A 27,130-nucleotide genomic window follows, 5' to 3' on the forward strand; every position below is an offset into this window, starting at 1 on the left:
GAAACCAAAGGAATGGGGGACTGTGGAGAGAAATGGCCCACGTGGGGGTAAGCAGCTTGCCAAGGCCTCTGCTCTGACCCTTATTGTGCATGTACAAAGCCTTTCCCTCCTCTAGGGCACGCCTGGGATTCGAGGGCCCAAAACAGTATTTGGTCCCATTCACAATGGGAAATCCTTGTTTCTAAGAACAAAAAGCAAGCACTATGGCAGGACCTACCACGCTCAGTTTCTTTGCATCACAAGTTTCTCAAAGGCTGGCCCCGGGTTGGGTGGGGACTGTACTTCATGTCTTCCCCATCCTCCTTGAAAAGCCACAAGGAGCCCATGAGCTGGAATTGCACAGAACTCATCAACTCAATCATTACGCGCACATATACCCTCCCCCATGATGAGACCCCTTCTTCCTACACCACTGCCTGCGTCATCTCAAGAGCCCTCCAAGGTCCCCCCACCACAGGGGTCTAGCCAATCTCACCCTGCCCTCAAAAAAAGAACAGCCCTCTGCTTTGTCAGTTCTAAGTGGTGCTGAGGCCAAGCTCCAGGTCCCCTTTTGTGGGGAAGGTTTGGGAGGATCCCACTTTACTGGCACTTTAGGAGAGCAGTACAGCCTGTGATGCTCACTTAAGCACATGGGAGGGACAGAAGAAAGCCCAACACGACAAACCCATACACAGCCAACGTGACCTCCTTTCCTTCTGGCTGAGCTGAGGGCTTCTTTCCCAACTGAGAAGAAGGCAAGGTGAGGGTTCTCAGGCTTAGAGCTCAGTAAGAAAGCCCAGACCTTACCCCCACCCAAACCACCCCTAAAAGGAAAGACACTGAATTGGAAGCTCATGTCTGGTTTTCATCAGCCATTTTAAGAATTTCCCTTAGGCTACAGAAGTACAGGGCTAGGAGAGCTCAGAGCTCCAGGCCCTCCAGGGAGACTGGCCTACTGGCCATTTTAATCACAGGGCAGACAGGTGAGCAGCACATGACCCCTTGTCAGATAAGGCAGTGGAATAAGGTTTGACCCACAGAGGAGGACACTCAGGCTCTGTTGCTCAATGACAATGAACTCTTCCAGGCACAGAGGACGAGGGTCCATTGCTCCCAGATTTGCAATAGGAGAATAGCAACTGTTTCTCCACCATTAAGAAACAGAAACCAAGTTTCCTCTTTGGAGAGTATCCAAGCCGAGGCTATAAAAAGGAAGCTTCTTTACATTTTGAACACTCCCAAGTGGGATTTCAAGAGTCCTATAAACACCAAACATGGAGTTCATCAGGCTCCAGAGTCCAGAAACATCTCCAATGGCCAGATCACATGGCAGATGCTGCTTCTGGTATTGAAACATGGAGCTGGCCAGTTTCCTAGTTACTCCCCTGACAACCATTAAGTCGTATAAGCTTCTCTCGACTTTCATACCCAACTTCTGGCCAAACCTGACTGAGGGCTTAAAGGAACCAACTGGGAAGGTCACAAACAAACCAACAGAACCAAGATGCGTGCTAAAGAACAACAGCTGGAGCAGTGAGCCAAAGAGCCCTCCACTGTGGCCACCTACTGAGGGTAGTGAAACAACAGTCTGTTCTGCAGCCCAAGGCTCTTTGGAGAGGCATCCAGATGTCTCTTCTAGCTCAGGCTGCATGTGGAGAGAGCAATGAGTGGAGGGAGAAGGCAACACAGGGAAGAAGTTTCCATCCGGATTTCCAGGGAGAATTCCTCAGGTGGACGGAGGCTTGGACGAAAAAACAAACCAACAAATGTATGCCTGGAAGGTATGAGGAGTTATCCGTGTTGTGTTCTCTGCAGATTTAAAAATGAAACACAACGATCCTCTGAGTCCAACAAAAAGGCAGCCTGAGCTATGAAATTCTTTTCTGTGATTTTTGGCATCAGAACCGTATATATACTCTCTGTCCCTTTTAGCTCCCAAGTGGAAGGACTGCAGGGAAAGGCACATCACAGCAGCGCTGCCCCAGGGTAGGTGGGCTTCCTGAACCAGCTAAATGTCCCCATGGATGTCAATGGCAATGCAGTATCCCTGCATTCAAAGCTCCAGTGAGAGAACAGAGTCCCTGACCAGCTGCTGGAGACTGGAGAAGACCCAGCTGGCTCGACACTCAGGCCAGCGCTGGCTCACGGTGACAGCCGCAGGCATGGCAGTAGCGGGATAGCTCAGTAGAAACGCTTCCGGCTCTGTTCCTGCCATTTGTTGTACAGTATGATGCCAATGACAATGGCAAATACGGAAAACACCAGCGAGAAAAAGACGATGAGGAAGAGGGCCAGGCCACTCAGGGGGGGCAATGGAGCAGTCACTGAGGAAACAAGGGGGAAGCACGTCAGAATCAGGAGCCCACCCAGTTGGAGTATCAAGTCCCCAGTTTCTGACACTCATTTCTGGGAGCCCGAGGGCAGAAAGACACTCCCTTTCCAGGGGCCTCAATTTAAAAAATGAGCAGCCCTACTCATCTGTAACATGGAGACCAGCAGAATGGCAGGAGCCTGTGCTCCATGAACACAGGAAATGGCCCAGCGAGCTGTGGGTGCAAGTCACCCCAGACCTCCCAGGCACAGGGACCTCCTCTCTAAGCACAGGGCCATTTCCCCGATCCCCTGCGCTCACCCTCAGGCAGCTTCATGTTGTCCACCGAGGGCAGGAACACATCTCGATGCAGCTTCTCCTCTTCTGGGGTTCTCTCCACCGTCAGTTCAAACAACTTCAGGGAGATGACGTCGTGATTATCTAAAGGAAAAAAGCATAGGGAGGACCCAAACCACCCCAAAAAGAGGTATCTTGGGAGTTTCACGCTACAGCTCATTAGCAGTGACCCTGGATTTTTTTTTTAGAAACATAAGTAATCTCTCCATCCTGCGTGAGGCTCAAACTCATGACCCCAAAATCTAGAGTCAGATGTTGTGCCAATTGAGCCAGCCAAGTGCCCCGCTAGCAGTGACTGAAAAAAATAACTGAAACCTGTTTCCTTTCATGTAAAAATAAGGATGGGGAATAGAGAATAATCTATTACTGAGGATTTAAGTTTTTATCAACAGGCATGCATTATCTATATAGTTTTAAAAAACTTAGATATAATGCAAGCATTAAAGCCCACCTCGTACGTAAAACCTTGGAACACAGTAAGGGAAGACACAGCACCAGTTTCCCATCCGTGCAGACAATATGCCCAAGCAAGATAGGAAAGGGCCTCATGCCAGCTGATTAATAGGCCTTGAGCAGGGCATAGCTATTGGCATGGCACACACTTTCCATCTGGGCAATGACATTCTCCACAGTTGCTTATAACTATCACCCTGAATATCTCACTAATAATTACTAGAGAAAGGATCAAGGAATTAGGGACTCCCATTTTTTTCCTCTATTTTTTAAGATTTTATTTATTTGAGAGCATGCACACATGCACGTGCATGAGTTTGGGAGGGGCAGAGGGACAAGTGGACTCCCCACTGAGCGGGGAGCCCAACACAGGGCTCCATCCCAGAACCTCTGGGATCATGACTTGAATGGAGGATGGACGCTTGACTGACTGACCCACCCAGGTGTGCTTTTTCTCTTTTTAAAGTGTTGTTATAATCTCATTGATTCAAACATGTTTGATGTGTTTCAAGACATTGAACTTGTTTACATCTTATAGATGATCAACATGACCCATCTGCCTCCAGTGGGAGCCCACTCAAGTTGGCTCTTGAGCTCTTTTACATGAACCTAGAAGTTTTTATCTTCCTTGCTTTCCTGGAAAGTTCCCAGCTTCCCCGTTTCCTGCCTCAGACCTGGTATCAGTCATTTCTCCAAGAAGCTCTTGTTTCCTTTAGCAGGAACTGGTATTAAGAGACCACAAAGCTGAATGCTAGGGGTACTCATGGCTACCAGCATGGTCACTAGAGACTGGATTTCTTTTTTTTTTTTTTTTTTTTTAAAGATTTTATTTATTTGTCAGAGAGAGAGCAAGCGAGAGCGAGCACAGGCAGACAGAGTGGAAGGCAGAGTCAGAGGGAGAAGCAGGATCCCTGCGGAGCAAGGAGCCCGATGTGGGACTCGATCCCAGGACGCCGGGATCATGACCTGAGCCGAAGGCAGCTACTTAACCAACTGAGCCACCCAGGCGTCCTGAGACTGGATTTCTTAAGAAAAAGACCTAATTTGTATTTAGGGCTATCCTACAGCCAGAGAACAGGGACTTACTAATGTAGACAGTATCACTGAACATCTAGAGCAAAGGACTTTTTCAGATAAAAATTATTCTATTTCCTACTAGCTTTATTCATAATGAATTACACTAGTCAAAAAGCCCAAAAGTTCAGTGCCTTACCTCTTCTCCAAAGAGGTTATGATTAAAGCTCAAGCCAAGGGACAGAATAAACACGGAAGGGGAAGTTACAAGTTGGAAATAAGTAGGAAGAAAATCCAGAGATAGAAAAGTAAAAGAACTAGGTACTGTTAATGCCACATAAATCAAATAGGAGTTTCAGAGTAACTGGTCAAACCAGCTAAAGAGAGGACAGAGAGCAAGGGCTGAGAAGAGAGTACCATGCGTGCCGAGGAAAGAGAAGTAGGTTGGATGAGAACAGTGCTAACATCTGGCTGAGATGCCCAGGAGGCCTGAGTGCAGCGGGCTAGAGTGGGGGATGGCCTGGACACAGAAGCCCCTGAACATACAACACATTCAAACACCAAGCTGGGGGCTGTCAGAAGAGGGACAACAGAGTCAGAGAGTTCAAGGAAAAGCTTAAGAGAAGGGGAGCTCAGCACACCAGGAGCTGGATGGGAAGGAACCAGACTGCAGAAAGGGCACCAGACATGAAGCACAGAACTCCAAACACGGGCTGGAAGAGCTGGCCTGAAGAGGCAGACCCTGCTTTCCATAGCACCAACCGTCTCCTAGAGCCAAATGCACTAGCCTGGGGTAGGGGTGTTTAAGGGTACCAGAACACCAGAAGAGAAGCACTGTCCAGGTACTTCCCAGAGCTCTCTTTGTCTGGCTCTCCCCTCAGAAGCCTTGCTAAGGCCCGGCACTCAAGACAGGACCTCGGTCAGGACAAATAAAGAGTGCTCATGGCAGTACCCGAGAGATCCCCAGTGATGGAGGAGGTGCCAAAGTAGTAGCCCCGGGGCAGACGGACCCCAGGCACCTCGATGCAGTCCCTCCACTCATGCTTGCCATCGATGTCCATCATTATCTAGAATAAAAAGAAAAGATACATCAGGGCTATGAAAGCAGGTGCAAGGCAGCCCATACCACCAACTGGTCGAGAAAGCAAGGACTCACCGTCAAATGTCTCTTGACATAGCGAATCACAAGGAAGGTGTCATAGTGCAGATTGCGGACAATGGCCGTACAGCCCCCCAGCTCTGTAGGCCGCCCATCCCGCTCATGATCGTAGCTGAGTGAGCCATTGTTCACCATGGCTGAGATATAGGGGAAGACCCGCTGGGAAAGCAGGGAAGGAAGAACAGAGGACAGTAAGGAAGCACACTTAGGAATGCCTGTACAAACAGCAATGGGAATTTTGCACATACAAGCTGAGCCCCTCCGGCAGACCAGACAACCACTCCACCTCATCGTTAGCGGCCCCTGAGAATGCACACTCAGATGATCAAAGGCTATGGCCCAGGAAGCAACTGAACTCTCCACCTGCCTTCAGGAATCCCCCTTGCTACCAACCCAGGTGGGCCTGAAATGGCCCCTCTGGAGTCTGACTCCAATCCTTCCAGAGATCACTGTTTGGCACTCACATACATACATGGCCCAGGACCGGTAGTTTCCTTTTGATGTATATATACCTTCTCCCCAATTTGCCATGTAAACCCCTCGAAGGGAAAAAAATCACTATACTTGTATGTCCCCATCTTCCATCCCCCACAACCTCCCACCCCCCACCCTCTCAGGTGAGCATTTTGCACAGAGCAGGTACTCTGAAAATACCTGTTTGATCAGGGAAATCTTTCCATTCCAGATAGCTCCTTTCAAATCCTCAAATCCTGTAAGCATATGATGGATGCTAAATGGATCAGGACTCAGAACCAGCACTGCCAGAACCAGGCTGCTGGCTGGTGTTCTCCAGCCACAAGGACTGTTCTTAGTCGAAAGACCTTCCAGCCCACTTAAGCTTCACCTACACATAACTTCTCCCCATAATACCCTGGGCAAGTTCTCCTACTGCAAGCTTCCCCATAAGCTACCAATCTTCCCACCTACTTCAGAGGCCCCGTCTCTCCAACAGTTGGAGGAGCGAATTCATCCTCAGAAATGATAGGCTAACCATTTAAGAACCAGCCCAGTGCTGAGGCAGTGCAGAGGCAGGGTGATGAAAGGAGAGGAAACAGATACATGCCCCTTCTCTGGTGACTTCCTCATTGTCCTCAATAGTCAACATGCAAGGTGGAGATGCAGTCAAAATCAGAGACTGGTGACTCTCAAGACAACAGCCACATGGGTGTGAACAGGAGCAAATGCTGAATGGACACAGAGGGAGTAAGGCATGGCCATGGCGTGTCAAGACTGAGTACCTGGACTCCTGGAGAATATCTCCTCTTCTGGGCCTGAGAGGGTCCAGCAGGTTTTTATAAAAATGAAAGAGGACACAGAAGACAGGAGACCAGGTCAGAAAGAAACAGCCATGGAAGAGCTTTGACCCAGCCGTGGTGGATGAGCAAACCGATCTAAATCCCCAAACAGAACTGTCGGATCTGTAGAGGGCATTTAGCAAGTCCTTACATCCCTCAAAATTACAGGCAAAACTATGTGGACAGATTGCTTGTATGTTTTCTAAGGAGAGGGTCTGTTACTATCCAATTCTTAAAGGGGCCCACTAGGAAAACCTCTCTAAGGCTTTCAGAGACTTCAAAAAACACACAGCATTCCACTGTCCAAGAAGGCCCCACTTTGCTTATGTCTCTGAGAAGGCCAGGCCATGTGTTTTTGTCTGTACAGCTGCAGCAAGGGGAGACAAAGGAGTGACAAAGAGGGCCCATTTCTTCCAAATTCAAGATGCCGTTTACTGCCCAGGATCTTAGCCTAAAGGATAAATCCCACCACTTGAGAGACAATGGAGTTAACTCTAATCCAGAGGGATCATTTACCCTCTAATTGAACCTCATGGACATATATTTCCAAACAGCTGCTGTCATTCTAACCTATAATATGTGGACAGGGAAAAAGTTCCGTGTGAGCACTGCAGTATGGCAGATTTAGAAAAATCAAGAGGCTCAGGGATATTTAGCTTTGGTCCAGAGAACTGCTACAGTTCTAAGCTACTAGCGACAGGAGATACCCACACAAGCTCAGCCCAGCTCTACCCTATGGGAAGGATGTGTGAGGGTGTAGAGCCTGAAGCATTCCTCCTCCTATCAGTGAGTACCTATTAGGAACTGGGCACCGTTCCAGATGCCGGGGGCTCACAGAGCTGACATCACAATGGAAGAGATAACAAATAAATAAAATTACTTCAGAGAGAGAGGTGCCCAGCTGATTCACTTGGAAAAGCAAGCAACTTCAGATCTCAGGGTCATGAGTTCGAGCCCTACTTTAGGTATAGGGGCTACTTAAAGAAATACAACTCACAAAAAAGCATTTCAGAGAGTACTAATGCTATGATGAGAATATAACAGGCAACATGATAAACTGCTAAGGGAACAAGCTCTCTGAGGAGTTGAGGCCTCATCTTTGGAGAGAGCCACCAAAAGATCTGCGGGCATAAGAAGCATGAGATCGACCTCTTCGAGGACCAGGAGGAGACAGCAGTGTCTGACACACAGCCAGTGAGGGAGAGGTGGGTGTGAGCTGAGACACAAGCCAGATCACACTGGGCCTCAGAAGCCACAGGAGGAAGGAGCACAGGGCAAGTCTCAGAGCAGACCCCCACTGCTCTGCTTCCATGCTACTGGTGGACTATGCCCAGGTCTACAGAAGGGTACGGAATGTGTCAGTAGGTGATCCAATTCTCAATACTCCTCTCCTACAGCGATCGTGTAGAACAAGGGAATTCATAGTATGCTGTCAACATACAGGAATGGGCTTCTGAAAAGAATGCTCCTAACTTCAGTGAACAATCAGGGAAAAGAAGGGATTAAAAATGCCCTGGGTAGCTCATTTATCAACCCCAGCACGCATGATCAGAAGTTTACATTGCATCTTTCAAGAAAGTGCCTGAGACAACTCTTCTTAAGCCATCAGAGCCTTCCTCTTCCCAAGGCTGGTGAGGCATCTGATTATCCAGTGACAGCCAGAGGTAAACTGGCTCCCAGCATCCTCTGGGAGAGCCTTCCAGCTGCAATCCCATGTGGGTCCCTCAGTCTCATTCAATAGGTCTGGGAGGGGCAGGGCATAGGATCATCTATTTCTCTCTCTTTTTTTTTTTTATATTTTATTTATTAGACAGAGAGAGATCAGAAGTGGGTACAGAGGCAGACAGAGGGAGGAAGAAGCAGGCTCCTAGCTGAGCAGAGAACCTGATGCGGGGCTTGACCCTGAGATTATGACCCAAGCCAAAGGTAGAGGCTTAATCCATTGAGCCACCTAGGCGCTCCCATATATTTTTCAAAAAGCACCACAGACAGTTGTAATATGTGGCCAAATCTAAGAACCACCGCACCAGACACAGTACCCCACAACTTTGAAGAATCTGTCTACTTCAGCAACTTGTGACTTGGCCTTCAACTTTTCACCTCACACTAGTAGTAAGTCTTTAAATGCCCTCTTATTTTCCATGCCCAGGCAGGAGTTAAGTGTTCCTTGGGAAGCCACTAATTTCACACAGCAGCTCATTTTCTTTCCTTGGAAAGCAGCCTATATATAGCCAGAACCAAAGGCTGAAGAATCCCTCAGACTCAGGCAAGGTGGTAGTTTCATTCCTAATTTAAGAGTCACTAAAAATTAGAGTCACTCCTACCTATTGTCCAAATGATTATTGCCTGTAGGATGAAGAAATGTTTCCAAATTTTCTACTACAAAGCCACTTAAAAAAAAAAAAGAAAAAAAGCCCTCTATGTGGTAATTGTACCCTTAGCCTATCTTGACTAAAGGGAGACCTGTGAACTTGCAGACTTACGGATCCTATGCTAAAATCCCAGATTCCAAGCATACAAGTAACTGTAAACTAGACAGAAAAAGGAGCCCACCGGCCTCTGTAATCAGGCAGACTGGGTCCTAACAGCAGTTATACGCTCAGAGCTGTATAACCTTGGGTGGATTACCGTAGCTCCTCGAGACATTCCATTTCCTCCCTGTAAGCAGAGAGGGTAATACAGAGCTAGATCACAGGGCTGATCACGAAGATGAAATGAGATACACGGCCTTTAGTAAGCTGTCTGGGAGTCAATAAATGTTCATTCGTTCTAGATACAAATACTACTCCCAGCTGTGCATAGAGGAGCGTCAAGGCACACTTGATCTTAGCCAAAAGGCCGAGAAGCGATGAGGAGCGTCAAGGCAAATACGCATCTTTTAGAGCAGTAATTCCTGGACCACTGGCTGTCACAGACTGGTAAAATCTCCAAAAATATGTTGGAGATTAATGGGCTTGCCATTTTTTGACCTATAAACATTAAATTACAATAATGACAGAACAATCATCTATAATAAACATTTTTAAAATAAAATTTTAATACCAAAAAAATAACAGAATTTCATGATAAACAATTTAGCACTCATGAATTCACTTTACTATTTCTTTTTTTTTTTTAAGATTTTATTTATTTATTTGACAGAGACAGACATCGAGAGAGGGAATACAAGCAGGCTGAGTGGGAAAGGGAAAAGCAGGCTTCCCGCCGAGCCAAGAGACCAATGTGGGGCTCAGTCTCAGGACCCTGGAATCATGACCTGAGCCGAACGCAGACACTTAACAACTGAGCCACCCAGGCGCCCCTACTATTCCCATTGTTAAGACCAATGAAACTGGGGCACTTGGGTGGCTCAGTCAGTTAAGCATCCACCTTCGGCTCATATCATGATCCTGGGGTCCTGGGATCAAGTCCCACTGCTGGTTCTCTGCTCACGAGGGAGCTTGCTTCTCCCTCTCCCTGCCGCTCCCTACTCAAGCTCTTTGTCAAATAAATAAATAAGATCTTAAAAAAAAAAAAAAAGATCAGTGGAAGTTGTTACCAACCAATATGAGTTCATGAACCAGCATTTAGGAGCCACTCTTCTTAGAGTCATTTTTTCCAACCTAAGGCATAGTGCCGTGGAGTAAGCTGGCCAAGTTTGCTCTCTAGAACCTAGATATGAAGAAAAGGAGAGTGGGAGAGGAGAGGGAAAGAACAGAGCCACAAAAGCTACTGCCAAGGTGTCTGCAAAGTATCCCCTGGGAATGGCATTTAGTGGTATGAATGAGAATAATGGGCATTTTCAGAGCACTTACGCTGTGCCAGGCACTGTAGTCAGTAATGTGCACATACCCATTCATTTACTTCTCACAACCGTAAGTGGTGATATCAGTATCCCCACCGCACTGGTAAGAAAGCTTATTTAAGCAGTAAAACCAGGACTGGAAGCCAAGTAGTCTGGCCCCTCAGCCCTGGCTCAATATCCATGCTTCACTGTTCTCAAATCATTATGGAAAAGTGATTAGTATACACTGTTAGAAACAAACAAAACAAAAGCCCTAGGTCTCTAATATAATCTGAAACACAGAAATATTGGAGAATGGCTCCAGATTCTAAAAAAGGAAAGAAGAGGTGCCTGGGTGGCTCAGTCTCTTGAACAACTGACTCTTCATTTCGGCTCAGGTTGTGATCTCAGGGTTGTGGGACTGAGCCCATGCCGGGATCTTGTCCCTCTCCCTCTGCTCCTCCTCTAGCTTGTGTGCGTGTGCCTCTCTCTAACAACAACAACAAAAAAGACATCTTAAATTTTAAAAAAAGGACAGGAAAGAGGGGCACCTGTGTGGCTCAGTTGGTGAAGCATCCAACTCTTGATTTTAGCTTAGGTCATGATCACAGGGTCATGAGATCAAGCCATGCATAGAGCTCCCCACTCAGCAGGTAGTCTGCTTCAAATTATCTCTCCCTCTCCCCTTCTGGTGTGTGCACACACACTTTCTCTCTCAAATAAATAATTAAAATCTTTAATATGTATATTTTTTTTGTTTACTCATCAGTTGATAGAACATTGAGTTATATCCATTTTATGGCTATAAACAGTGCTTATGAACATTTATGCAACTTTTTTGTATAGACATGATTTCAATTTCTCTTAGGTATATACACCTAGGAGTGAAATTGATGGATGATATCAACTCTGTATTTAGACATTTGAAGCACTGACCAACTGTTTTCCAAAACAACTGCCCATTTCACATTCCCAATCAGCAGTGTATGAGAGTTCCAATTACTCCACACCCTTACCAACACTTACTAGGATTTGTCTTTTTTATTTAAGCTATAACTAAATAGCCACAAGTGGGTATTAAGTAGCATCTCATTGTGGTTTTGATTTGTATGGCCCTGTTGGCTAATGATGCTGAACATCTTTTCATGTTTCTCCATCCTTTGTGTATCTTCTTTGGGGAAATACTTATTCAGATCCTTTGGTTATTTTTTTTTTTTTAAGATAAAAACTATTTTCCAAGTAACCTTTACAACCAACATGGGGCTCAAACCCACAACCCCAATATCAAGTGTCACATGCTCCACTAACTGACCCAGCCATTTTTAGATGAGTTGTCTTTTTTACTATAGAACTATATCTAGAATATATAAAAACAAGTCCCTTATCATATATACAATTTTCACTGATTTTCTCCCATTCTGTGGGTTTATTTTTACTTTCTTGATGGTATCCTCCAAAGCATAAGTTGTTGCTTTGTGGGGTGGTTTTGTTTTTCTTTTGTTTGTTTTTTTTTTTTTTAAACGTAGACTCCATGCCCAGTGTGGAGCAAATGTGGGGCTTGAACTCATGACCCTGACATCAAGACCTGAGCTGAGATCCAGAATCAGATGCGTAATTGACTGAGCCACCCAGGTGCCTGCCCCTGAAAAAAAAAAAGAAGTAAAAACGGAGAAAAGAAAGGGTGCCTGGGTGGCTTGGTCAGTTAAGCATCTGCTTTCAATGGGCACATGGGTGGCTCAGTGGGTTAAGCCTCAGCCTTTGGCTTAGGTCATGATCTCATGATCCCTTGCTCAGCAGGGAGCCTGCTTCTGCCTGCCTCTCTGCCTACTCGTGATCTCTGTGTGTCAAATAAATAAATACTTTAAAAAAAAAAAAGCATCTGCCTTCAGCTTGCATCATAATCCCATGGTCCTGGGATCAAGCCCCACATCAGGCTCCCTGCTCAGCAAGGAGCCTGCTTCTCCCTCTCCCTCTCTCCTTCCACCCTGCTCATGCTGTCAGTCACTCTCTCAAATAAATAAATAAATAAAATCTTAAAAAAAAAAAAAAGAAGTATAATCTATTTTTTTTCCCCAAATCATCTGTTTGTGTGTGGCTTTTGTTTTTGGTGTCATATCTTAAAAACCTTTGCTTGATCCAAGGTAATGAAGAATTAACCCTATGTTTTCTTCTGAGAGTTTTAGTTTTAAGCTTTTGCACTTAGTTTTCCAGTTCATTTCAAGTTAAATTTTTTGTATGGTGGGGACAATTTCATTACTCTGCATGTAGACATCCAGTTGAGTCAGCACCTTTTGTTGAAAATGGTTCTTTCGGGAGCCCAGGTGGCTCAGTGGGTTAAAGCCTCTGCCTTTGGCTCGGGTCATGATCTCACGGTCCTGGGATGGAGCACCGAGTCAGGCTCTCTGCTCAGCAGGGAGCCTGCTCCCCACTCTCTGCCTGCCTCTCTGCCTACTTGTGATCTCTCTCTCTGTCAAATGAGTAAAATCTATTTAAAAAAAAAGAAAATGGTTCTCTCCCCATTGAATTATCTTGACAGCTTTATCAAAAATCAACTGATCATAAACATGAGGACTTACTTCTAGGACTTTCAATTCTATACCATTGATCTATAGGTCTATCCTTATGCCAGTACCACGCTGTCTTTATTACTGCAGCTTTGTATTAAGTTTTGAAATGAAATATGACTCCTACAACTTTGCTCTTCTTTATCAGTATTATTTTGGCTATTTTAGTTCTCTTGCATTTCCATTTCTTGCATTTTCGGATCACCTTGTCAATTTCTACGAAGAAGCCAGCTAGGTTTCTGATAGACACGGAATATGTCAAATCTAGAGACCAACGTGGGAAGCATCATCATCTTAACAATATAGCTGTTCTTTGAGAACATGGGTTTGAACTGCATAGGTCCACTTCCATGTCAATTTTTTTAAAATACAAAGACAGTACTATAAATGTATTTTCTCTTATGGTTTTAATAACATTTCCTTTTCTTTAGCCCATTTTATTGTAAAAATACAGTATACAGGGGCGCCTGGGTGGCTCAGTGGGTTGAGCCTCTGCCTTTGGCTCGGGTCACGATCTCAGGGTCCTGGGATTGAGCCCCGCGTCGGGTTCTCTGCTCATTGGGGAGCCTGCTTCCTCCTCTCTCTCTGCCTGCCTCTCTGCCTACTTGTGATCTCTGTCAGATAAATAAAATCTTTAAAAAAAAAATACAGTATACAATACATATAACATAAAAAACGTGTTAATCAACTGTTTATATTATCTGTAAGGCATCTGGTCTGGTCAACAGTAGGCTATTAGTAGTTAAGTTCCAGGAGAGTCAAAAGTTATGTGTGGGGGCACCTGGGTGGCTCAGTGGGTTAAGCCTCTGCCTTCAGCCCAGGTCATGATCTCAGGGTCCTGGGATCGAGCCCTGCATCGGGCTCTCTGCTCAGCAGGGAGTCTGCTTCGCCCTCTCTCCCTCTCTCTCTCTCTGCCTGCCTCTCTGCCTACTTGTAATCTCTGTCAAATAAATAAAAAATTTAAAAAAAAAAAAAGTTATGTGTGGCTTGTCAACAGTGTGTTAGGGGTGGGGTTGTCCGTGCCCCTAACCACCTCCCACTGTTCAAGGATCAACTATACTAAGTTTTCTGATTCATGACACAGGATATATTTCCATTTACTTAGGACTTAACTTTCTTTCAACAGTATTTTATAGTTTTCAGAGTGTACTTTTATTTTTAATTATTTGCAAGTATTTTATTCTTCATGATAGTATAAGTGGAATTTTTTTTAAGATTATTTATTTATTTGAGAGAGAGAGCATGTGTGCACACACAAGCCAGGGAGAGAGGAGAGGGAGGAGCAGACTCCCCGCTGAGCAGGGAGCCCAACTTGAGCTTGATCCCAGGACCCTACGATCATGACCTGAGCTGAAGGCAAACGACTGAGCCACCCAGGCGTCGCTGGAACTGTTTTCTTACCTTCATTTTCTGACTGCCCAGTGCCAGCATACAGATGTATAATTGATTTTTGTATATTGATCTGGTATCCTGCAACTTTGCTGAATTCATTTATTAGTTCTAGCAGTATTCTTGCTAATTCTTTAAGATTTTCTACATACAACATCATGTCATCTACAGTTCTACATTTCCTTTGCAATCCAGATGTTTATTTTCTTTTCTTACACAACTGCCCTGACTAGAACCTCCAGTACAATGCTAAATAGAAGTAACAAGAATGGGGCACCTGGGTGCCTAAGTCGGTTGAACATCTGACTCTTGGTTTCAGCTCAGGTCATTCTCTCAGGGTCCTGGGATCAGGCTCTAAGTCCGGCTCTGCACTCAGTTCAAAGTGTGCTTGGGATTCTCTCGCCCTCTCCCTCTGCTCCTCCGACTCATGCCCCTGTTCTCTTTCTCTCTCTCTAAAATAAACAAGTCTTTTTTTTTGTCTTAATAAATAAGTCTTTTTAAAAAAAAAATAAGGGGGCGCCTGGGTGGTTCAGTGGGTTAAGCCTCTGCCTTCAGCTCAGGTCATGATCTCAGGGTCCTGGGATCGAGCCCCACATAGGGCTCAGTGGGGAGCCTGCTTCCTCCTCTCTCTCGCTGCCTACTTGTGATCTCTGTCTGTCGAATAAATAAATAAAAAATCTTAAAAAAAAAAAATAAATTAAAATAAAATAAGTAACAGGAAGGGATGTCCCCATCTTATTCCTGATCTTAGAGTGAAAGCATTCAGTATTTCACAGTTAAGTATGATATTACCTGAGGGTTTTCATAGATGCCCTTTATTAGGTTGAAAAAGTTCCCTTCTATTCCTAATTTGTTGAATGTTTTTATTAACATAAAGATACTACATTTTCTCAAGGTTTTTTTTTTTTTAAAGATTTTATTTATTTATTTGACAAAGATCACAAGTAGGCAGAGTGGCAGAGGAGGAAGCAGGCGCCCTGCAGAGCAGAGAGCCCAATGCGGGGCTCGATCCCAGGACCCTGGGATCATGACCTGAGCTGAAGGCAGAGGCTTAACCCACTGAGCCACCCAGGCGCCCCCTTATTTTTTTTTTTTAAAGACTTATTTATTAAGAGAAAAAAAAGACTTGTTTATTTTAGAGAGAGAGAAAGAGAACAGGGGCATGAGTCGGAGGAGCAGAGGGAGAGGGCGAGAGAATCCCAAGCACACTTTGAACTGAGTGCAGAGCCGGACTTAGAGCCTGATCCCAGAACCCTGAGAGAATGACCTCCTCTCTCTCTGTCTGCCTCTCTGCCTACTTGTGATCTCTGTCTGTCAAATAAATAAATAAATCTTTGAAAAAAAAAAAAAAGAATTTTTTAGAAGAACTGGTATTAACTCTACTTTCTTTGTTTGACAGAAAACAGTGAAGCCGTCTGGACCCAGGCTTTTCATTGTGAGTCATTTTTTATTACTAATTCAATCTCTTCCTGTTACAGATCTATCCAGATTTCCTATTTTTTCCATTATCATTTTTTTTTAATTTTATTTATTTGCCAGAGATAGAGAGAGAGAGTACACACAAGCAGGCAGAGAGGCAGGCAGAGGCAGCAAGAGAAGCAGGCTCCCCACCAAGCAAGGAGCCGAATGCGGGACTTGATCCCAGGACCCTGGATCATGACCTGAGCCAAAGGCAGCGGCCTAACCAACTGAGCCACCCAGGTGTCCCCCCACTATCATTTTTAACAACCACTTCTGATCTGGCAATCTTACTATGGCACAGGCAATACCCTGCACTCCCAAAATAGTTCAACTCTTGACTCACTCACCTAAACTACAATTTCATTATTGCTGACAGGGAAATTGAGGTTACCATGTTAAACATATCTGTTAAACATAACATGTTTACGTTATGTTTAACAGATATGTTTAACAGCCCAAATGCAGGGCTCGATCCCACGACCCTGATATCATGAACATAAACATGTTAAGTTTACCAATCTGTCCTGATTTCAGAGAGCCAAGCCTAAACTGAACTCCTGTTCTCAGATGCATTACTGGTTGCTAATATTTTCCCTGTATTTCCTCATGAACCAATGTGGCTGCAAGTAAGCTGAGCAACAAGGTCATGTGCTCTGTTGACAAGGAAACAAGAAACCAGAGAAACATTTTTACCACCACCTTGAGGGATTTGGTGAATTGTTCCACACTCCCTCCCGCCAGCTCCTGTTCTCGTCCCACACATCCTCTAGGTGACATTTGCAAGTTTTCAAAAGGTACCGTATTTGTCACCCTCTTCTGATGTACTTAAAAATAATAAAACAAAATAATGAGATTGTAGGCTGGAAGCAAACCCTCTCTGTGTCACTGACAAAATTTTATTTTTAAAGATTTATTTGACACAGAAGGAGCAGCAGGCAGAGGGAGAGGGAGATGCAGACTCCCCACTGAGTAGGAAGCCCGATGTGGGACTCCATCCCAGGGCCCTGAGATCATGACTTGAGCCAAAGGCAGCCACTTAACTGACCAAGCCACCTAGGTCCCAACGGACAAATTTTTTTAACCTTTCTTTACTTCAGTTTCTTACCCATAATGTAAAGATAACAGTAATATCTACCCCCAAAGAGTTGTTACAAGTAAATAACATGTATGAGTGTTGGAAACAAGGCCTGGCACCTTTATGTAGGCTATCAAAGTAAACCATGCCGCCAACAAAACACACTCGATTTTACCCTCTAAAATAGTTCCAAGTTGTTGCACTGAATATAAGCTCTAAGAACTAAAATTACATAGGAGATGATATGTGAATAATAAGTATCTCCATTCTTTTGGGGCGCCTGGGTGGCTCAGTGGGTTGAAGCTTCTGCCTTCAGCTCAGGTCGTGATCCCAGGGTCCTGGGATAGAGCCCGCGTCAGGCTCTCTGCTCAGCAGGGCGCCTGCTTCCTCCTCTCTCTCTCTCTCTGCCTGCCTCTCTGCCTACTTGTGATCTCTGTCTGACAAATAAATAAATAAAATCTTTAAAAAGAAAAAAAAAGTATCTCCATTCTCAAGGAAATCAACCTGGCAGAACAATGGATGGGAGAGAGTAGAGCATCATAATTAAAACCACAGCCTCTGGGGCACCTGGGTGGCTCAGGCATTAAGCGTCTGCCTTTGGTTCAGGTCATGATCCCAGAGTCCAAGATCAAGTCCCACACTGGGCTCCCTGCCCAGCCAGAAGCCTGCTTCTCCCTCTCCCACTCCACCTGTTGGTGTTCCTTCTCTCACTGTCTGTCAAATAAATAAAACCTTTAAAGAGTAAAAAAAAAAAAGCACAGCCTCTGGTATCTGGTATGTTCAAAATCTGACTCCATTTATACTGGCTGTTACCTTGAACAAGACATTTCTCTAAGCTTCTGTACTCATTCATAAATGGGGAAAAATAATACTAACTCTAAGGAGTTTTGATGAGGATTAAGACAGTAAAGTACCTGGCACATAAGAGCCACCAAATAAACAAAAACCACTTTGATGAGTTTTCTTAAATGTCATTTTAATAAACACATGTGTTTAACAGGTAAACAACTAATACGGAAACAAGGACCTCGTATTGGTCCAGGGGTTCCCAATCCTGACTACACATGTGACTCACCCGGAGCACTCTGAAAAAGAAAGGTTGCCTACGCTGCACCTAAGACAAATAGAATTATACTCTGAGCTTGGGGCCTGGACATCCATTTTTTTTTTTAATTTCACTTTTTAAAATATTTTATTTATTTTATGGGGCACCTGGGTGGCTCAGTGGGTTAAAGCCTCTGCCTTCGGCTCAGGTCATGGTCCCGGGGTCCTGGGATCGAGCCCAATGTCGGGCTCTCTGCTCAGCAGGGAGCCTGCTTCCTCCTCTCTCTCTTTGCCTGCCTTGCTGCCTGATTGTGATCTCTGTCTGTCAAATAAATAAATAAAATCTTTTAAAAAAATAAAATAAAATAAAATATTTTATTTATTTTAGAGAGACAGACTCTACACAAGCACAGGTAAGCAGTGGGGGAAACGGGGAAGGGAATCTCCAGCAGACCCCACACTGAGCCCAATGCAGAGTTCGATCCCATGACCCTGATATCATGATCTGAATCAAAATCAAGAGTCAGATGCTTAATTAACTGAGCCACCCAGGTCCCCTGGACGTCAGTATTTTTAAAAGCACTCCAGGCAATCTCAATGTATAGCTGGGAGTGAGAACCTGAATAGCCAGAAAAAGTGCCAATCTTTACTAACCAAAACTAATTTTATTAACAAGACTCTTCTTACAAAATAAGCCATCACATCTGCCAAATGAGAACTACTATTATCCGATGGTGAAATGGAAGCTAAGAGAATCTCCACACTTTATTTCTGGAAGAAGCAGAGAGCCACATTTAGAAGTCTAGTCAAGCCCTAAAGCCCATACCCTTACTCAGATGCATCTCTAACTACCCCTATTTCCTCAGCATGACCATAAACCTAGTCATGACAGTCTCCTCATTAAAATCCTTTATAACAGGGACACCTGGGTGGCTCAGTGGGTTAAGCCACTGTCTTCGGCTCAGGTCATGATCCCAGGGTCCTGGGATCGAGCCCCAAATCGGGCTCTCTGCTCAGCAGGGAGCCTTCTTCCTCCTCTCTCTCTGCCTGCCTCTCTGCCTGCTTGTCATCTCTCTCTGTCAAATAAATAAATAAAATCTTAAAAAAAAAAAAATCCTTTATAACACTTACCCCCTCAGGATAAAGCCCAGACTCCTTACCAGGAACACCTCACCCCAGAATCTGGCCCCAGTGCGCACAGTGAGGATGAGTCACGTACATTCGGATGGCTCTGCCACTGGTCCAAACAGCCAAACCACCACCCACCCAAGCAGACACCACTCAATCTCAGGGGCCAGTCAACTTGCCCAAGAGGCAACAGTAAAGAATGGCACAGGAATGGTGGCAGCTAAAATTGAGCAACATGGCAAGACTGGGGCTCTGTTTTTCTTTCTAGCATCATCTCTCTCTGATCTCTTCTCTCACTTTATCACCTTAACACATGCTTTTCCCTCTGCATGGCACACTGGTTCCTAATTCTGCAGACATCAGTGTAAATGTCACTTCCTGGAGGAAGTCTTCCCCACCACCACCACACTGTCCTGCTCCTGGTTCGACACACCTCTTGTGTCTTCTACAGCACCCCACATTTCCCCCAGGAACATCCTCACACCTCAGTGCTCCTGAGTGCAAGGATCCTGCTGGTCTTCTCACTAAGTCTTGCAACTATTAAGCTCCTGCTGTATGGTGGAGTGAGGAGGAACATAGGAAACACGGAGATGCTACTGTGAATGGCCTCACAACAAAAAGTCATTTTCCTAACTTGGGTCTCTATTTCCACCGCTTACAGTGAACTCTGTGTGCAATGCTGAAACTGTTGAATCTGCTGAATCTGGGTGTTGCACATATGATCATGTATTCTTCCCATTTCTTTTAACAAGCCTTCGGTTTTTCATTAAAAACTTTCATAAAAAACTTTAAGGAAAAAAAATAAAGTGAGTTCTGTCTCTATCCTCAATACTGCCTTTCTTGCTATTATTTAGCTACAGGATATCCATCAACACCTGTCATAATTGCTTTCCCACCATCTAATGTCATGGCCATCAGGCAAAGAATATAAACCTGTTGGCAGTATAAGAAAGTACTAAAGAACCCTAGGGTCAGCCAACAAAAAGCAAGAGGCTTCTGCCAACAGCCGGAAACGGGACTGGAACAAAACGTTTCCTCCAGGACAACAGAATTGCTGTTCGGGTCTAAAAACAGGAAGAAGAAAAGGAGACTCGAAAGAGTGAGCAAGCTACAGAAGAGAGCACAGCAGTGATCTATTAAGTCAGGGGAGCTGAGTTATATAAATTCAGCTTGCTCTGGTGCAGGGCCTAGGAGCCAAATCACCAACCAGCCAAGCATGCTCGATTCCAGCAGCTACCTAATGTGCACAAAAGAACACTGTGAACACTAAAGAAAAAGGCCCCAATCACAACAGCCATTCCCAAAGAACTGTGCACCATAAACTGTTCTCTCTAGAACACTCTGACAAGGATATTAACTTTTCAAGTTCAACAGATGAAAAAAATAGAATGAAAACCCTCACTTTCTAGCCCCTGTTCCCTCGTGAATGTTCCTGAGGCAAAGAACTGTGATATCAGTGCAGCTGACCTAAGCTCTAACACTTGCCATTACCTCTTGCTGCTTCTCCTCATTGGGGTACGTGTCTACAAATACTCCCAGCCCCACAAATTTGTCCATGTTTCCAAACACAGGCCCTAGAGAGAGAGAACAGATGATGAACAATGAAATAAAGCCAAGAGTTGATAAAGGAAAAACATATCACTATGATGGACGAAAAAGTAAAATTCAAGTGACTCCCAGGCCTCTCTTTAAGATGAGAAAACATATGTAAAAGCATCCGGTAAAGTGCAGGGCCTGTACCAAGCACCCAATAAAGTCGGTAGCTGTTTGTTACTGAAGGCAGGGGGAAGAGAGAAGGCCACTGCAACACTGTTTAGCACTACAGCTGCTCCCTGGTCCAAACCAGTTGCTAAGGCGCCCCAAAAGAATTTTGCTTCACGAACACTTGGTGACAACTATGCCCCTGAGAGAGAGCTGAATTCCCAAGTTCCGCTTCTTGTTGCAAAAAAGAGATCAGGTCAAATCAGGTTGAGTTTGCCACGTCCTTGGAGCAACAGCTCCCATGCAACTCCTAACTCAAGGAGTTCTGAGACCATTCACTACACATGCTACGAAGAAGTCAGCTCACCCAGTCACCTGTGTTTGGGAAAGCCAGGGCTTTCACCCACCCAAATGGCCATTTGGCCTCCAAGGGAAACCAGAAGGGACTAATTAGCACAATCTCGCCCCAGGATGAGTCAAGTTCTGCTGCTCTATTGGGACTCAGACCCCATTCTAGAGACTGGATAGGCTGGTCTTCATCCACAGACATCAAGGGAGTGGGAAAACTGCTGGCACTGGCGGGGCGGGGAAGGGAAGACATATGCTTCTCAAAGAGAGGGCACATGAGAAAGCAGACCTGTCGTACCCCACACAAGAGCACCCAGGCTCCCAATACCTGGCTGCATCCGATCCTTCGTGTACCAGATTGCCAAGCCATCCCCATGCAGATTCTTCTTCCCTTGTCCGTGGATTTTGAAGTGCACCTGCAACTCCCAGTCTCTCAGGAAGCATGGCTAGAGTGAAAAAGACACCGGAATCAATGAAAGGCACGAAATGTGAAAGCCCTCAAGCCCTCAGAGTGGTCTAGAGACTTGGAAAACCTAAGTTCAGGCAACATGAGGCAACGGGTTGAAACTGAAATCTATGACTTACTAAGTGTTTGCGTCATAAAATCAAACAGGTTAGGCCGTCCAACTGCATATGGTATTTACTATAAGAGTGAATAAGCCTCCCAATTATCTTCAGTACCTCCCATAGGAACAGGACAGTACTCCAAAGTTGGAAAAGACAAGAGATTGCTAAGGCGGCAGAGCAAAGCATCTCAGCCTTTAGAGTACAGGTGGCTATCTGCAACTTCAGATCACTCCTCTGACAGATTCTAAAAACTGTGGATTTCAAGAAAGGTCAAAGTCTCATTCATTACAAAAGAATTTTTTTTAATTAAAAAAAAAGGCTAAGTCATTATGCAAAGGTTTCCAGGAATAATTAGCAGACATGTAAACAACTCTAATTAGCTAGACTTGGCCCTATGTCAAGCTGAGGGGCAAGCTAGAATTCCCCAAGAGGGGGTAAATTACAGTTACAGTTCCCTAAAACCTCATGCCCATGGCCAAGAAGCATAAATGTACCAAAGGAGAACACCACCATCCCCACCCCAGGGACAGCTTCTGATGGAAAAACATTAAGGAGGTGGATACTAAAAAGACTCCTGTGTTTGTTCTTTGGGGGTTTTTTTCTTTAACTGTGCATCAAAGGCTTGGAAAAATGGAGAAGGAGATAAGTGGATGGTTAAGTGCTCTAAAGAGCTGAACACTTTTTCAAGGAGAAAGCAGAGTAGCTATCTGGCTTATACAGGCTCCTGATTAACAGTCACTACGAACAAAGAAGGGAATGAGGAGCAGATAGGCCAACAGGATTCACCCAGAATCTTTATACAGATTGTTCTGGCTCTTGAGCAAGATATTGCTAGATCATTTTTAGCTTTCATTTTTAATTTCTGGGAAATCTTCCAAAAGTGTTAGTATCAGGAGCACACAGTCAAATGAAAGGGATGAAGTTACTTCTGAATTCATCAAAAAAACCCACAGTATCTGATAGCTTACCCTACCTTGAAGAGCCCAGTCCCTGCGTTGTTGTTCTGGGTTCTCTTTCTGCTGTTTCACTTAGATGTCAGGACAAGAGTGAAATTCAGTGGCAAGAAGCTGCCCCAGAGCCAGAGGGTAGGTATTATTCCCCCTGGGATGAGACCAGGGTTAGAGAGGTTCACACTGAGCCAAGAGGTGCCTGCCACTTATCCTGGCCTCCTCTACCATAGTGCCATATGCCTTTGCTCAGGGCTAAACCTCACAGAGCTTCTGAGACTTGGCTGTACATTAGATTCACTTGGGAGCTTTTAAAAAATCCAAGTAACCACAGGTATCAACTCACCTGGACAGCCAATTTGAGAACCACTGTTCAAACAAATACATCCTATTCAAATAACTCAGAAACAGCTCCAAAGCTTCTTCTGACAACAACAACAAAAATACAGCATCAGACAATCTGAAGATGGGCAGGATAACTAGATCCTAAACTAGAACTGATGCTAAAAGAGTTATGTAGGGACAGCTAGCAGGTCAGCAGCAAAGCATCTAGCCCTGGACATAATCATTTAGTTACCAGAGATCTCCATCAATGAAGCTTATAACAGATGCATGTAACACACATTTCTGTAACCATTTTAACTTTCCAAAGTTTTTCATGTCTATTGTCTTATTCTCACAATAACCCTAGTGGGCACGGAGAAGGTATTACAAAGCGCATTTGGCAGACGGAGAAAGGGAGCAATGAGAGAATTAAGTAACAGCGGAGGGCTCACAGTAGGTGTGTAATATGGCGAGATCTGGAACCCAAGTCTGTCAACTGCCAGCCCTTAGTCTCTTCTACCAGAACACGCCGCCCTGTACTCTGTCCAAGAATGAGTTCAACACTACAATCTGGGTTAAGAGGCCAGCTTGTGCAAATAGCTCAAGTAGAAACTTCTCTTATCCCTCTGTTCTGTTAGAATTCTCTGTCACATAAAATGAACAGGGAAAAGAAACTGTTCTCTTTGCTGAGGTTCACTTATCAATGACCATGAAAAGTTGTAAATCAAAAATCATGAAAAAAAAAAAAATCATGAAAAAGTAAGTTCTTAGCTTATGAGAACCCAAGAAAAAGTATTAAAGAATGCCAAGGTCATTCCCAAAAGTAAAGTGGTTGTAAAAGATTTAGAAAGAGCCCTAGAAACCAAAAAGAAAGCATCGTCTTACACTTGTACAAAATCACAGTGCAGCCACACCAGGAATACTGCATTCACTTCTTGCCGCCATACCTCAAGGAAGACAATGTAGCTAGAAAAGGTCCAGAGAAGGACAAATAAAATGACCAAGGGGCTCCAAGTGGCTTTCACATGAAAATAAAATTTAAAATTAGACACTTCAAAGTGAAATAACAAGGGCAGATACTGGGATGAAGTTTAGGTTAAATTTAAAAGAGCAGTCTTCTACTTTACGAAGTAATTAAATGTGAATTAAGTTGTTAACCTCCAAGAAGTAACAGTATCAGGTCAATCAGGAATTAAGACATTTCAGGAAACACGGAGCCTGGGTGGCTCAGTTGGTTAAGCATCTGCCTTCAGCTGAGGTCGTGATCCCAGGGTTCTCAGATCAAGTCCCTCACTGGGCTCCCTGCTCAGTAGAGAGCCTGCTACTCCCTCTCCCACTGTCGATCCCCCACTTATGCTCTCTCGTTCTCTATCAAATAAGTAAAATCTTTAAAAAAAAAAAAAAAAAAAGGGCGCCTGGGTGGCTCAGTGGGTTAAGCCGCTGCCTTCGGCTCAGGTCATGATCTCAGGGTCCTGGGATCGAGTCCCGCATCGGGCTCTCTGCTCAGCAGGGAGCCTGCTTCCTCCTCTCTCTCTCTGCCTGCCTCTCTGCCTACTTGTGATCTCTCTCTGTCAAATAAATAAATAAATCTTTAAAAAAAAAAAAAAAAGACTTTTCAGAAAACACAATCAAAATGGATTATTTGCTATAACTGGAACAACTGAGAGCATGTCTCTACATATCTGATTGCACTGTGAAGGTCATCCATATTCTATGAAATGAAAATCCGTGACATCCACAGAAGACAGAGCACTGGGGATAAACAGTAAAATTAAGTCAATATGCCACTGCTTAACTTTTTCAGGCTTTCTGGACCACCAACACAGGAGGGAGAAAGATTCTTACCACCCGGTTCCACAGGGCACCCTGTTTACTTTGCATATCTGGGGTAAGGCGGATATACTGGGTCATCACCATGGCGTTGCCCATCAGATTCCACAGTGAGGAACTGCCCGTGCCCACACCTACAGGGAGGAAGTAGATCAGTTAACACTCTTCAACACCAACCCACTCTGAAACCATCATGGATCCCTCCTAAAACTGGAGTCATCGTCATCTTCTCCCTTTCATGACACTTGATCTCCTACCTTGCCTTTCATAAGTCTCAAATCCTTAACATCTCCACGGCTTCCTTTCACAAAGGCCTTCTCAGGTGAACACCCCAGAGCACATCAGAGCTAGCACTTTATTCCTGCCTCAATAACCACAGCTTAGATCCATTCCTCCCATTTTATATGTAAATTTTAGCACCATAAAAGAAAAAAAAAAACCACAACTCCCCAGTTCTACCAAAAAGAGCTTGACTCTCAGGCCTCTAGGGCTTAATCACATCCTTTCTGTAAACAATACAAGGGTGAAGGTACTTCTCCCAGTACCTCAGGCTTCAAGCCTCTTGCCAAGTGAGAACTGTGTCTGTAATAGTCCATTGTGCTACCAGAGACAGCACAGATGAGGCACTCAAGGCATCTGCTGAGTGAATAAATGATCACCCTTAGCAGCTATGTATATACACTCTTGCACTTTCAGTGATTTGTCTGCTGTCCCACACTCCAGTGGGGAAACAGACTTGTGTGAGTTAAGCCACATGCATTGATTTGGTCCTCTCTGTAGCTAACTACATAAATTTTCTGGTCGATAAAGCTGTGTCTAAGAGCCTAAGAACCCTGAACAGAGCAAAGCTAACTAGCCTCTTTCATCAACAGGGCTCCTGGACTGGAGAGCAGGTGTTTTAACCGGCAACAGAATTTCCTCCTTCTCAGTCCGGCCAAGTTCTATCCCGGCTCTGCCTCCTGCTTCATTTCTAGCACATCCACAGCTCCATCGAGAGACCGGCTCTTTGCTAGTGGCCTTCAGTCACTACCCACCATTTGCAGTTCTACCCCCTCCTACATTACTGCTGTCCAACTCCGAGCTCCCCTTTGTCCAGGCCTAGCGCTAGCGGCATCCGAGCCCGGCTTCGACCTGCTGGAAACTTCCAAAACGGGGGGCGGGGAGAGCTGACCCCTGCCCTTTGGACCCGAGGCTCCCAAACGCTGCGGGAGTCCCCGTGTGCCCTCCCCCCGCCGGCAATTTCCTTGGGGCCACGAGCCTTTAGCCACCCCCGGTCACTACCGCTGAGCTCAGATCCCGAAGCCCTCCCCGTGCACGACCACCTCGCCCCGGGCGCCTCACCCTGGTAGGGCTTCGACAGCGAGTGCTCCCGTTTCAAGTACTCGAACGTTTGACCCGCCCCGACTTGCCGTGGTCCCTGCCCAGACCCCATCAAAAGAAGAAGGAGCAACATCCTGGACCAATTCCGAGCCGACAAACGCTGCCGCCACCGCTGCCACCACCCAGAGGGTCCTAGAGTCGCCGCCATCTTTCCCACCGCCGTCCCTTCATTAAAAGCCCGCCCCGTAGGCCAAGCCATTAGCCCAGGGAACCATCTGCCCCGGGTCCCATTGGTTCTCCTCGAGCCCCCGCCCCCGCAGGTGAGCATATCACCGATTGGCTGGCTTGGGTATCAGTTGCCTTGCCAACCCAGGAAAGGGGCGTGGCCTAATGCCTGGCCTCCCTTATTTGCATTTGTCCTGAGCTCCACTAGGCCTGCTGGGAGACGTAGTGATTTCCATTTTGTCTCTGCGTTCCACAGTAAATTTAAAGAGATAAAATGTTTCTCCCAGTTTCACGCAAATGTTCTATCCTCTCTCCCATAGTACCCTCCTGTCTGTGGAGAGCTCTCCATCGGATGTAGAACTGAACGGAGAAATAGTCCACAATTACTGTAGCTGGACAATTTTCAGGAAAATTACCAAATTTCTAAAAGACTTGAACAGAACAAAGAATTTGACCTGATGACATTTATAGAAACTCCACACGCCAACAGCAGAAGACACATTCTCTTCAAGTGCAAAAGAAAGATTTGCCAAGATAGCCCGGGTAAGACAAACCAAAACACCACCTCCACAAATGCAAAGGAAATGAAAGCACAAACAAAAGACGATCTCCTATCATGATGGAATTGGACTAGAAATTGGCAACTGAAAAATTTCTGAGAAATCCCCAAATATTTGGAAATTAAACAACTCACTTCTAAATAACCCATAAGGAAGAGCTGCTAAATGATTGCAGCGAGAGTTCTGAAAAATGGAACAGGGTTATCAATCCTCTAGCTGGGTGGCACAGTAATATACACAAAAGAGTATGAAACCAGAAGAGTTAAGAGTCATCCCAGGGGCGCCTGGGTGGCTCAGTGGATTAAGCCACTGCCTT

General features: G+C 45.1%; 1 protein-coding gene across 7 annotated transcripts; it reads right to left on the reverse strand.

The window, feature by feature from the left end:
* Window positions 1-836: 836 nt before the first annotated feature.
* LMAN2L (lectin, mannose binding 2 like) lies at window positions 837-26,278 on the reverse strand. 7 transcript variants are annotated; one of them, XM_004752944.3, is made up of 9 exons: window positions 26,051-26,278; window positions 24,725-24,843; window positions 21,370-21,487; window positions 20,484-20,566; window positions 6,512-6,544; window positions 5,271-5,432; window positions 5,067-5,181; window positions 2,612-2,731; window positions 837-1,788 (listed from the first exon to the last, which is right to left on the reverse strand). In XM_004752944.3, the coding sequence occupies exons 1-9, from the start codon at window positions 26,235-26,237 to the stop codon at window positions 1,706-1,708; spliced, it is 1,020 nt and encodes a 339-aa protein (XP_004753001.2). In that variant the 5' UTR covers window positions 26,238-26,278; the 3' UTR covers window positions 837-1,705. The 7 variants fall into 7 exon arrangements, with proteins under 7 accessions (XP_004753001.2, XP_004752999.2, XP_044933695.1 ...); XM_004752942.3 differs by having other exon boundaries at window positions 837-2,303; XM_045077760.1 differs by lacking the exon at window positions 26,051-26,278 and adding an exon at window positions 23,765-23,845 and having other exon boundaries at window positions 837-2,303.
* Between the last annotated feature and the right edge of the window lie 852 nt (window positions 26,279-27,130).

This window comes from Mustela putorius, unplaced genomic scaffold (assembly GCF_011764305.1).
Source record: "Mustela putorius furo isolate JIRA1106 unplaced genomic scaffold, ASM1176430v1.1 tig00000224_pilon_pilon_pilon, whole genome shotgun sequence".
Classification (NCBI taxonomy): domain Eukaryota; kingdom Metazoa; phylum Chordata; class Mammalia; order Carnivora; family Mustelidae; genus Mustela; species Mustela putorius.

Excerpts from the sequence above, each read along its gene's own strand:
- LMAN2L (XM_004752942.3), bottom strand. The coding sequence starts at position 26,237 with ATGGCGGCGACTCTAGGACCCTCTGGGTGGTGGCAGCGGTGGCGGCAG. Across the intron at positions 5,433-6,511 it reads GATATTCTCCAGGAGTCCAG|CGGGTCTTCCCCTATATCTC; the intron begins GTACTCAGTCTT and ends CTGCTTTCCCAG. Across the intron at positions 2,732-5,066 it reads CATCACTGGGGATCTCTCGG|ATAATCACGACGTCATCTCC; the intron begins GTACTGCCATGA and ends TTTTTCCTTTAG.